This window comes from Pantherophis guttatus, chromosome 6 (genome assembly GCF_059756535.1).
Source record: "Pantherophis guttatus breed Tessera chromosome 6, ASM5975653v1, whole genome shotgun sequence".
In the NCBI taxonomy this organism is placed as follows: Eukaryota; Metazoa; Chordata; class Lepidosauria; order Squamata; family Colubridae; genus Pantherophis; species Pantherophis guttatus.
In genome coordinates this window covers 87982419-87995467 of record NC_142068.1, presented here as the reverse complement: position 1 = coordinate 87995467, position 13049 = coordinate 87982419, and the positions used below count along the sequence as shown (strand labels likewise).

Here is a 13049-nt window from a genome sequence, read left to right as displayed (position 1 = left end):
TGGCGTGTATTTACGTGGAGTAGCGTGATTGGTTTTTCAGGACTTTCTGACAAGCAAAATCGACGGGAAAACCGGATTCACTTAACAGCCATGTTACGGATTTAACTGGATTTTTTTTACTACCAGTTCTGTGGGTGTGGCTTGATGGGCATGGCTTGGTGGGCGTGGCAGAGGAAGGATACTGCAAAATCTCCATTGCCACCCCACTCTGGGGCCAGCCAGAGGCGGTATTTGCCGGTTCTCCAAACTGCTCAAAATTTCCGCTACCGATTCTCCAGAACCTTCCAGAATCTGCTGGATTTCACCCCTGGAGTGGTTTCACTTCACAAGCCGTGGCAAGAAAGGTTATAAAATGGAGGCAAAACTCACTTAATAACTTTGTGGTTTAGAGGACTACCTATGCTCCAGTCTCCAATTCCACATCTGGATTTCATGGTTTTTCCTTCTAGGATTCCCCAATTCCATTTTGGGTTCAGCACAACCTAGAAACCCACGCAAAGCTCCAAAGAAACAAAGAAGTGAAGACAGTGGTATTCCTTGTTTGTTTGCAGTATTTTAATACAGCATTAAAACTGTCATAACACTAAAGACAAGCTAATACTATCCAGCAATTAAGGCACATGTCGGAATGCCATTTTATGGACAATCCACAGCAGAATTTTGACAGTCTTGTCCGCTACCCTTTTTATAGTCAAGTTGTCACTTTGGTGGCTGAGCTAAGCCTGTCTTCTCTGAGGCCCATGTCCATAGAAAAGTTATTATTTTCTTCATTTAAAAAAAAAAAAGCTGTACAAGTTAACGACCAGTTAAAGAAGAGAAAAATTATACAACTAAGAACTCAAATGAGTACAGCTAGAATTTTTTTTTTAAAGTAAGTAATTAAACTAATTGAAATTGGCAGAAATTAATATAACAACATTAGTTTCATATATTGTAGTTTGCTGCTCTAAATAACTTTTGTAAGAGATATTAAGAGCTCAGTGCGGGCCTGAGCTCGTTTTAAACAGGGTTTAAAACAAACAAACAAACAAACAATCTTAATATAACGGAACTATGGGAAACCGTAAAGAATAAGATGCATATAATATACATGATTCTAACATGCATACTGTATCACGTTATGCATTCTAAATAAAAATAAACACAAAATGCTTATATCACCGCAACCCTTTCCCGGTTTGCAGCCAATGACTGAGTGCATTGCTTTAATGCCAGCCTTATTGCTTTCCAGACCTCAGTGAAATGTTTCTTCAACGGTTTTCAGCATCGTTGGGTAGGGCAAGGTGTACCCTGCTCACCTCTAAGATGCAGTGTAAAAAAAAAAAAACACACACACACACATCCAACCATACTATAGCATTTCAGAAACAGCAACTCTTTGGATCATTTCACACCTTACACCACAAGACACCTGGAGTTCTCCTCAAGAGAGAGCACATGCCACGAAGAATGATGCTTAACTGCCTAACAGACCAATCTGGTTCATGTATGTCCTTTTTACTTTCCAAAAATTGACCCTTCAGATATGAAAATTGTTGGAATTCATTGTTGGAATGTATGTCTATGCAACAACTACAGTAGTATTCAGCCAGTAGATGGCAGTGTTTACAAGTTTGGATCTATGCTATATAATCTATGCTCTAAGTAAGAGTTTCCTGTTTCCTGTTACAGTTGAACAGCTGAGCAGTAAAACACATGGTGACTGTGCTTTACTGCTTTGTGGTGCTATATATAAACAAAATTTCTAACAGAAATGAATATTGTTGTTGTTTTTTAACAGAAAGTTCCTAGGTGTGTGTTTAAGTGGAATGTGTGAAAAATATCCATAGAGCATTTACGCTTCAGTGCTTATCTTTGCACTAGAGTTTCTGCTGACAATGGGCAGATGTGGCAGTCATTAGGCCCAGCCCAAATGCTTGTCTTAGGTCTGGATTGTTAGTGTGTTTCACTCAAGGCCATTAAGTGGAAAAAGTTAACTCCAACAACCTGATTCTTACAAAATCAGTCCTAGCTTTTCTAAAAAGGCAATAATACTTTCCATAATACACATATAAATAAATCGAATAAGCATATTAATATAAGTTCTAAACACCCAAATAATACACTGGTTACTTAATACTGATATTTTCATCCAAATACAAGCAATAAGAAGAACAATATGGCTTAAAAGAATTGCAAGGCTTCATTTTCTTGTCAGAATTATGTATCAACTTTCATATAATATTCTATGTAGACAATATTTCCTTCTTAATGTAGCTCGGTTGCATATTTTATACAGACAAAGGCACGGTAAAAAAAAAAAGAAAAGAAAAAAAATTCCTTCCATAAATATTTTCTTGAGGATACACCCTTAATTTTGTATAATACTTAAGAAAACTCTTAGCTCTGTTAGTATCATAGTATAGAAAACTAAGATCGCTTTCTGAAAGCTTCAGAGTTGTAAAAACACTTTTAAAAAAAGCCTCAAGCAAAACTAACAATAGTAATTTTAAAAGACCCTCAAATATATACAGAAAGGTTACTGCAAAGTTTTCCAATAACAATTCAGTATTACAAAGAAATATTTGTAACCATTCAAAAATTTTAAACATCTAAAAAGTTCTCCAAAATACACACACAGTATTAAAAAAAAAAAAATGGAGAGGAACACTATGTCAAGTATAACTCAAGATAAATACACTTCGGCAAGTAAAACTGTAAAATATTTCATAACAAGGGAGAGTAAACATTAATATCCATGGACTACATTTATGAACTGCACACGATTGTCCCTTTTGACAATTATCCTAAGAAAAAAAAAAACACAAGCCTTCATTTTGTTCAGTTAACCACATCGGTCAGGCTCAATCAGTGCTACAATCACACAGAAATATTTCTAGAGGCAGTGGTTTTTTTTTCGCAGACATGAAAGGAAAGAGCACTGAAATTTTGGCTAGATATAAAATCATGTCTTATAAACAGCGGCCCCCCAACCCTTTCGGGCACTAGGGGACCGGTTCCATGGACAGAGGTTTTCCCATGGACTGGAGGGGGTGTGCCTGCATCCCGTGGATGGGGCTTTGCTTGCTTGTGTGGCCCGGTTTCTGGCATGCTGCGGCCCAGTCCCAGTTCACAGCCCCAGAAGCCAGGCACAACCTTGTCTTACAAGATGATATGGCATGAAATATTCTTAGAAGGCTGAATTAGAATCTACTCGCTGTTGAATTGCAGTGTCACAAGGTTGATAGAGGAATTCAATATAAGGCACGTAGGATGTCACTTGCCCCACTGCAGGGGATCCCCTCTGCTCTTTCAGGTGGGTCATTTGCAACCCTGAATGAAAAACTTCACAATCTGGTTTAAAATCAACCCTTTTATGGTCTCGACAGATACTCAAAATCATAGCGTACACAACTGGTTTGTTCCATCAACAGTGCTGCTATTAATTCTTGCTATCAATGAACTTGATAAGAGTTCTTTTCTCAGCTGTCTTTAAAGTCAGGGTGTTTCCTAGAGTCTCACATGCACAAAACATACATTCTGAGTTCTGCCTGCCACTGACCTTAATCGAATTGCAGAATCCTATCCAGAAGAGCTCTTTTAGTATAACCAGAGATAGTATGCAGCCGGTTCAGACCGGTTTGGGCGAACCGGTAGCTCCAATGATCAGCTGGCCCCGCCCATCCGCTCCCAACCTATCCTGTCCTTTATTTCCTGCTTTCGAGCTCATCTCAATTGCACGGCACAGCTGATTTCTCCCCCTTGCTGTTCTACTTACTGTTACTGACTTGGAAGATAAGCAGCTGAGCTTCTGAATGCTCCATTTTCAGCGCTGCACACAAGTGCCTTAGGCATGTGCGCATGCTCACTGAACCGGTTGTTAAACCAGCAGTATCCCACCACTGAGCATAACATATTAAACCTACATGAAATGGCTTGGGCTGGACTTTCCATCGCAGAGATCATGCAATGATAGGATCTCCTGCTTGAGCAAGGGGCTGGACTAGAAGACCTCCACGGTCCGTTCCAACTCTGTTATTCTCTTAAGGAAATTAAGAACAATCGCCTGCCATTTAAAATGAATTGTGCTCAGCTGGCCTTCATTTTTTAACATCAGTTGAAAAAAAAATAATAATCTTATCTACATTTTGTTCTAATATACTTTTGGGGAATTTTATGTAGGCAGGTATGACAACAACTAGAAAGATTTTGGTTAATATTTTATAAGTGCTCAAACAACAACAATAACACCAATAACAAAACCTGCAGCTGGTTTAATATAAGGCTATTTGTATTGTATTTCTCCTATTATTCAATTCTTACTCCTACTTTAAAAAGAAAAACGAACGAACTTTAACGCTCACGTTCAAGTCTTCAAAAGCCGTCACTTGCATTCTTCCTGCTCTGGATAATAACACAATGCTAGAAAGTGTTTCCCCGAAAATAAGACCCTGTCTTAGAATTTTTCCGAAGCCCGAAAGAAGTGCTCGGCCTTATTTTCAGGGAGGTCATATTATTTTGGGGCGTGTGGAGCAAGACGGGGCTCCTCTTGCCATCTTACCTAATTTCTAGCTCTGTCTCCCTAACCCTAACCAGAAGAAATGGTGGGGACCGGCTGTGCATGCAGTTAAATATTTTGAGGGAGGGCTTATTTTTAGGGAGGACTTATTTTCAGGGGGTGGTTTATTTTAGCGCATGCGCTCAAAAGCGCAATTGGGCTTTTTATCAGGGGGTGTCTTATTTTCAGGGAAACAGCGTAATTATCCAGATTCTCTGGTTTATATCTTTTTCTTAACACATGTTATAATACCATTAATCTTGATTTTCTTTTTTTGGACTCAATTAATTGAGTCCTTAATCATGTAAACAATGCAGAGGAAAGCTTTCAGCTTGGTTAATTCAGAGGAGTTGCTATGTAAACAAAAACTGATCCAGAAATGGTCCTAATCATGGATTCATCTATGCTTATTCATTTTTATAATAAACCCACTGACAATAATGGGATTTAAAGGAGTTGTTTCCAAACAACCGTTGGATCCAATACAAATGATGACCCAACTGCTAATGAATTTTATCTAACTGTGTCAAGAAAATTTACTTGAAGCTAAAAAAATAAAAAATAAAATCGCTTTCTACCTATGGCTTAAAGCAGATTAATAAGGTTCATAATACCCCCATAAAGAGATGCACCTGGTTTCCATAGAAGCCTAAACAGATTTAGCGACTTTTCTAAATTAGGAAGTTCACTCCATTACTGTACAACAAGATGCTGGAAATATTTATATTAAGATACAGGAATTCCCCACTGGTTTGAAGAAGGAAACATGGTTCACGAGAAATTGTAAGGTGTATGTGTTCCATGTACAGTCGTGGCTAAAATTGTGGAAACCTTTTGGGAAAAGTGTATTTTTGAGGTTTGATGGCTAATAGCACCACTTTTTTTTTTTTTTTTTTTTTTTTGGAGTTTCAAGATGATCCTATTCCACTGCTGGCATGGCCTGGGAATAGCCCAGACCTTAACCCAGTTGAAAATCTATGGAGCAGACTAAAGAAACTTGTTAGTCAGAAGTGACCCAGCAATAAAACCCAGTTAATAGAATAGAATCATTCAATCTTGGTTTCACATTAGAATAGCTACAGAACTAAAAGACTTGGTTCACTCCATGGGAAGAGGTTGTAAGGCCATAATTCATGCTAAAGGTTACCCAACTATTAACTGACATGGTGATAATTTTTGTATATCTCATTTTTTCTACATGAAGAAAAGTGTTTCACTTTTCTTCTATATACTGTAACTGCTATTCTAATAGCAAATCCTTCATAAAAGTTATTGCATTACATTCTTGATTAAATTATCTTTTCACTGATTTATAATTTTATGATCATACTCCCCCCAAAAATGGTGTTATTAGCTAGTTTTAGAAAATACACTTTCCCCCAAAGGTTTCCACAATTTTGGCCACTACTGTACATCTGGAAAATTTAATTTAATTTAATTAATATAAATTTATATTAAAAGAATTCTTGGTGTTGGCAACATTTGTCAAGATTTTTTCCCTCCCAAATGTGCTAGACAAACATCTCCAACAAGTCCAATCTATCAAGCCATTGGTGTAATGTTGGCTTGGAGGGTCTCATATCTCTGGAGAATATTTGGAAATAGCTGGAACAGGCTACATTTGAACACTGCTCCTTAAGTTCTATGGCAGAAAGGTATGGGTTGACTTGGAATTTATAGAAAGAGACTAAGAATAGGTAGAGAGAAGTAGCTAGATCTGTCAAATATCTCCCTGCTTTGTAGACCGTTACCCTGTAATTCTTACATTGCTGAACTCTTGTAGTTTGGCAAAATAAGGCAGGTCATCCAGTTCTCTAGGGTCCTACCAGTATCTTGAAACTCTTCCAGATGCAAATCACCTCTGTTTACTTGCCATCTGCAGTACAGAGCATGGTATTACTCTTCTTGATGATCTGGCAATGGTCTTGGTTGATTTTGTATAACGTAACTTCACTGTTCAATATTGCCCTGATCTGAATTCCTAATCCTAGGAATTCAGTCCTAGTTGTAGAAGAGCACACAGGAGTTAAGCGAGTCATTAGCCTAGACCAGGGGTGTCAAACTCGATTTCATTGCGGGCCGCATCAGGGTTGTGTTTGACCTCGGGGGTGGGGGAGAGTGGGCAATGCTGGGGCGGGGGTGGTCAGCTCAACGTCACTCATGTCGGGGGCACCTGTGGTGGCCCCGAATGCTCTGTCAGAGAAAACGGGCTCCTGAGCCCCATTTTTGGTTGTGACAGCTTCCTGAAACACTCTGCCAGCGAAAATGGAGCTTGGGTGGGCCGCATGCAGCCCTCCTGAGCTCCATTTTCGCTGGCAGAGGCACTGTGGGCCAGTCCTTTGTTATTTCCCCATGGGCCAGATCTAAGCACCCTGCAGGCCGGATCTGGCCCCTGGACCTTGTGTTTGACATCCCTCGCCTACAGTCTTTGTGTTTCCACAAACAGTCTAAATCCAATCCCATTGACCTTAACTAGCGCCAATTTAGTGTTGACTAGATTCTTATCTGTAGACTGGAGCAATTAATCTTAACTTCAATTTAATGTATGGTTTTCATGCCTAACACTAAATTTCTAATGAAACAAACAGGGGGTACCTAGAATACTTCAACCGCTGCTTTAACAGCATTTTAAATGAAGGTAATTTTTAAAAAATAAGCTCAACTATTATTCAGGACAGAAACTTGGCAAGTAGGAAGAGCCATGGTTGAGATACTTCCAAGATAGGAATGGAAGAATGGCAACTGAGTTTTTAAAAACAGTAAAATTTGGGCAGGGGGTTGGATTAGATGACTTACAAAGTCCCTTCCAATTCTGTTATTCTGTTCTGTCCTGTTCTGTAAGTAAACCAAGGATCAGAATTAGATCTGATTTGATTTATCTTTACTAAGAATTAAAAACGGTTAAAAAGAATACTTTTTCCAGTTGTTCATTTAATAATTATCTTATTAAAAATTACCCTTAGTTTAACTTCCACAGGACTCTGGAAACCATTTTCAGAGATCAATTGCCACTCAGTACTGAGGAAGGTCAAAGTGGGACACCTCTCCTTCTGTCGAGCTACAGGGCACCTTATCATGAAAATGAAATTTTGGTCTATCGTATGGCATATCGCATTATGTGTCAGTAAGTAAGATCTATCCTCTTTTTCTGGTGTTCTAAACTCAGGGCCAATTGAAATTATAGACTCCCATCGAGAGGCGATCAAGAAAAAGTCTTAATCATCATAATAGACCATCAGCTGAAGGTACCAATTGACCTCCACTGGATTTGATATGATCCCATGGGGATTACCCATTTAGTTGATCTTGGCCAATGGAAGTGTGTAAACAGACTCCTACAATAAATTTCTGGGTGTTCTAAACTGAAGGCTAAATCTTGATCCTAGACTCATTTTTATTAGACATTGTTCTAAAAGTCATGGCACCATGCAAGAATTGAAATAAATTGCAATCTGTAGATGAATGAAGAAGAGAGACAACCTATTCTCCTAAAACCTGAAGGCAAGACAGGAATTAATGAATGGAAATTTATCAGAGAGAGATCTAACCTAGAATTAAGGAGAAATTTCCTGACAGTGAGAACAATTAAATCAGTGGAACAGGTTGCCTTCAGAAATTGTGGGAGGTCCATCACTGGAGAGAGATCAAGAGAGATTGAACAGCCATTTGTCCAGAATAGGGGGTTAGACTACAAGACCTCCAAGGTCCCTTCCAACTGTATTTTGCTCTGATGCGACATTGTACAGCTCCTTATTGGTTGTTGACTTCTCTTACCATGTTTTTAAAACCTCATGTGGCTCAATGGAGAGAGAGAGAGAGAGAAAGAAAGAGAAAGAGAGAGAGGGAGAGGGGGAGAGAGATAGACAAAGATTTCTCAGTCTTTCTTCTCTAAATGTATCAAACTTTCCTTCACCCTAGTTGGCCAAGGATTACATGGGCGTGCAGTCCAACCCATTGAGAGAACATTCATGTGAGAAAGAATAGCATGAAAGAAAGATGAAACTCTGGCTGGTCCCACCATTAATTGTTGATGGAGGAACAGGCCAAACTCCACCCAAAATTATGTGTTTGGGGGACAATGATGGTAGAGAAACAGGCACAAGTGGAGAGGGGGAACCGAATTCGGAAAGTCTTTGTCTGTTGAAGACAAAATGATGCACCTCTTGTTGGCTACCTATGTTGGTTATGCAGCCTGAGGAGAGGAAATTGAGCCACCATTGGTAGCTGAAGAAAAAGGTGAGAATTACCACGGGAAGTTAGGGCAAACAAAAAACAGCCTTTAAAAATAAGTGCATTTATGCAAGCTTGTTCTCAAATAGGTCTCCTGGATTTTAGCGGGACCTCCATTGACCTAAACGTGCATAAAGTTGCTACACAAAAAAGACACATTCTTGTTCCACTCTACGTGTTCGACCATCATCACGCTTCCATGAAAACCACTCATCAGACAATTATTCACTTGTTCTTTTCAGCCCTCAGATTTAAAAAAAAAAATACCCTAAAGCTCACCAAAAGCCTCTCTTCAGCGGCCCTGCGAGACTCTTGGAAAACAAGCAAGCGAGTAGAACTTCCACACCATGTCCACCATCAAGAAAACTGAATATTTGCACCACATCCTTAATTCCTCCTAAAACCTTAGCTTTAAAGAATCCTAGTTGGCAGCATTAGCTAAAATAAGCATTTATCAATAGCGTTTAGACTTAGAGACTGCCCCCATAAAATGCATCTTGAGTCATGCCTGCCTGATCCCATCCCACCCCACCCCACCCCTTACATCCAAGCATATGTTCCAGATCTCTCTAGATAAACAGCACTAGATCACTTAGGGTAGAATACTGGAATTGTGTAAACAATCAGTGGAAACCACCGTAGCAGTGGAAATCCATCATGAGTATGGCGGGTATAGTCCAGCAAGAGCCAGTGGTCAGTTGGTCTCCACCCATATGAAAGCATGGCTTGTTTTGCGAGACCCTTAAGGAAGGAATACGCATCACACCACATAGACCTATAGATGCAAGTTGTATGTCCGTAGTACAGAGTCCGTACATACACAGGGAAAAGTGTTACATTCAGTTAAAGGAAAGGCATATGATTAGGTTAGGCAATATTGGTGACGGATGAAGGTTCTTGGACGACGGTGGTTCCCCTCCTTCCCTTTTGGCTGTTGCCACAGGATCTGTGGAGGCAGACCCAAATCTCCATGGGTTTCTTTATTGCACACGGCGGCAGTAGTAGCCCAGGACTTTGCATTTCTCGCAGAGATGCTGCGGGTGTTCTTTGCTTTGATCCGACACGTCTAGCCCATCGGGTTTTTCCAACGGTCTCTGCATGGAGGAGGCAAGCACAGGGATTAAACCCAGTCCCCACATTTTGCTGCTACAACTCTGAATCTGGACAAACACAAGGGTCTTTTTCAAGCAGCGGCTCAGGAAATGCCTACAGAACCTTCACAAGAAGGTTGCCCGTGGTCTAAAGCATTTGATTAATCGTCACTACATTTGTCTGATTGGAGTTCATTCATTGGACTTACCATTCATAAGTCTTTTGAGGTCAACATCTTGAGCTCATTTGGAGGTTCTAGCAGGAGATCACTGCCATAGCTTAGTCTTAGACTAACTATATTGTCACTTTGAATGTACACTAATTGGCATACATTAAAATGAAATTTTGTTGCCTACAGCTCTCATCAGGTCTCCACGAGAGATATTCACTACATAAACATGACAAAATAAATAAATAAATAAATAAATAAATAAATAAAAATGCATATACCCACATATATTGTCTGACACAGAGAAACAACACAGTCTAGTTCAAACGTATACATGTACATGGTGAGAAATACAAATCTTGCGACTTTGCCAGATGGATGGCCTAGGGAACATCTGGTAGTCCTGCTAGAAATACTTCGAAACCTCCTCCCGAAGGGGAGCAACAGAAACAGACCATGAAGTGGGTGGATGGGGTCTCTAACAATGCTTTGATTTCCAAGTATGATGAATATCGGGAAGCGAGCTTCATATAATCATCTCCGCTGTTCTCATCACTCTCTGTAGGGACTTTCTATCTGAGGCACTGCTGCCACCAAACCAAAGAGGGATGCAGTTTGTTAAGAGGCTCTTAATCATGCCTCTATAAAAAGTGGCCAGGAGGGAAAGATGTGCTCTCCTCATCCGATGCAGGAAATGCAGGCACTGGTTTGCACGCTTCACTATGGATGACGTGTGAGGAGACCAAGTCAGATTGTTGGTCATCTGCCATGTCTTTGTGTGTGTGTGTGTGGGGCGGGTTTGCAACAGCTGATGCTCGGCCAAATAGATATCATGCTATTCATTTTGCAACATTGAAGAAAACATAGAAAAGGAGTAAGTCAAAAGTAGGAAACAAATAAAATGTTGCCAGGACAAACAAAAACAGAAAGCCTAACTAAATGTTGTTTATAACATTTATGTTTTATCTTTAGCCATGGTTGTCAGTTGCCATAAACCACACCCAGTCTTCAACTTACAACCATTTGTTTAGTGACCATTCGAAGTTACAATGGCACTGAAAAAAAGTGACTTATGACCATTTTTCACATTTATGACCATTGCAACGTTCCCAGGATCAAAATTCGGACGCTTGGCAACCGATTTGTATTTATGAGGGTTGCAGTGATCCCCTTTTGTAACCTTCTGACAAGCGAAGTCAAGGGGGGAAAGCCCGATTCATTTAACAACTGTGGGCAAAAGAGGTGGCAAAATGGGACAAAACTTGCTTAACAACTGCCATGTTCAGCAATAAAAGTTTTGGGCTCAGTTGTGGACGTAAATCAGGGACTAGCTGCATTCTTCTGGTACAAAGTTGTTATATACAAAGTAGTCCTCGATTTACGACCACAATTGAGCCCAAAGTTTATGTTGCTAAGTGAGACCTTTGTTAAATGAATGTTGCCCTATTTTACGACTTTTCTTGCCATGTTTGTTAAGTGAAGCACTGCAATGGATAAGTTAGGAACACGGTTGTTAAGTGAATCCGGCCTCCCCGTTGACTTTGGTTGTCAAAAGGTCGCAAAAGGGGATCGCATGACCCCCGGGGGGACACTGCGACTGTCATAAATGTGAGTCAGTTGCCAAGCGTCTCAATTTTGATCATGTGACCATGGATCGTAAGTGTGAAAACCGGTCATAAGTCCCTTTTTTCAGTGCCATTGTAACTTCGAATGGTCACTAAATGAACTGTTGTAAGTCAAGGACTACCTGTACAATGAATACCTACATACACAGAAATCAGTATGATTTACAGGTAACAGCACAATATATTGTTGGAATTTATTCATAGTTGTCCAGTGGTGGGATTCAAATAATTTAACAACCAGTTCTCTGCCCTAATGACGGGCTGGTGGGCGTGGCCTTGGTGGGCGTGGCCATGGTGTGACAGGCAGCACTCGACCTCCTGCAACCCCCTGGGAGCAAAAACGGGCCACAGGGGGAGGGAACGTGCCGCCCCCCCAGCCCGTTTTGGGCCTAGTAGTCCTCCTTGCAGCCTCCTGGGAGTGAAAACGGGCCACGGGGGGGGGGGGCGCCACACCCCCGTGCCCCATTTTGGGCCTAGGAGACCTCTCTGCACTTACCTGGGAGCCAAAATGGGGTGCGAGGGGGCTCCTGGAAGGGGTGGGGTGAGGCCACCCAGCAATTTAACTACCAGATGAATCCCACCACTGTAGTTGTCCCACTTGAAGTGACTGATAAGCTTCATTAAATTAAATTCCAGCCATATGTCCTAAGGATAATGCAAGTTAGGATTTAACTTGCATTAAACAAGATTATTGTGTGAAGAGCATTAATAGGGCTTGTTCAATTTAATATTTCTACTCTCACAGTTAATACTGTCAATTAAATTGGGGCAATGGAATATGTTAAAATAAAATAATATCTCTCTTCTCTTTCCCTCCAAAAATGAAGGCTTTTAATGGAAACAAGTTTTACACAAGCCCAAGTGATTTTTTTTCGGGTGGGTGGGTGGGAACAGGCCATTAATTCAATTTCTGGAATTGCTGACACACTGAAGTGATTTCTGAATAAAACAAATGAAATTAAACTTGCACACACTAGAGTTAAATTAGTGAGTGAGCCAGACAAACACAGTTTGACAGTTCCTATAAAATTGCTCAGTCCAAATATCTTAACTTGCTCAATAAACATGTGCTTTCAGAAAACAATAATACACTGTTTATACTTCGCTCCTAATATGTTTAAGTTACAGATTGGGCTATCATTTATCTGGAATATTTATATGTTTTACCATCTATTTTCTTCTTCTTTTTTAACCAGCCTTAAATTCATCCCAAGAACAACCGTTGAACTGAACTAAACATCTGTATTTCATTTGTACTTCTTATTGTACAATAAACAACTATCTGTCTTGAATAAATAATATAAAAAGCAAAAAGAACCAAAAATCAAGAGCCACCAAGTTCTTATTACGTAAGATTTTAAGGCATCTTTTCTATATGGATTTAAACCCCGAAGAG

At 40.0% G+C, this 13049-nt stretch overlaps 1 protein-coding gene across 1 annotated transcript in view; it reads right to left on the bottom strand.

The window, feature by feature from the left end:
• Nucleotides 1–533: 533 nt before the first annotated feature.
• Nucleotides 534–13049, bottom strand: part of ZCCHC24 (zinc finger CCHC-type containing 24) — a 153918-nt gene continuing 141402 nt past the window's right edge. Inside the window, exon 4 of the mRNA XM_034423443.3 lies at nucleotides 534–9861. Coding sequence (XP_034279334.1) covers nucleotides 9748–9861 — 114 coding nt within the window. The 3' untranslated portion in view covers nucleotides 534–9747. The remainder of the gene's footprint in view (nucleotides 9862–13049) is intronic.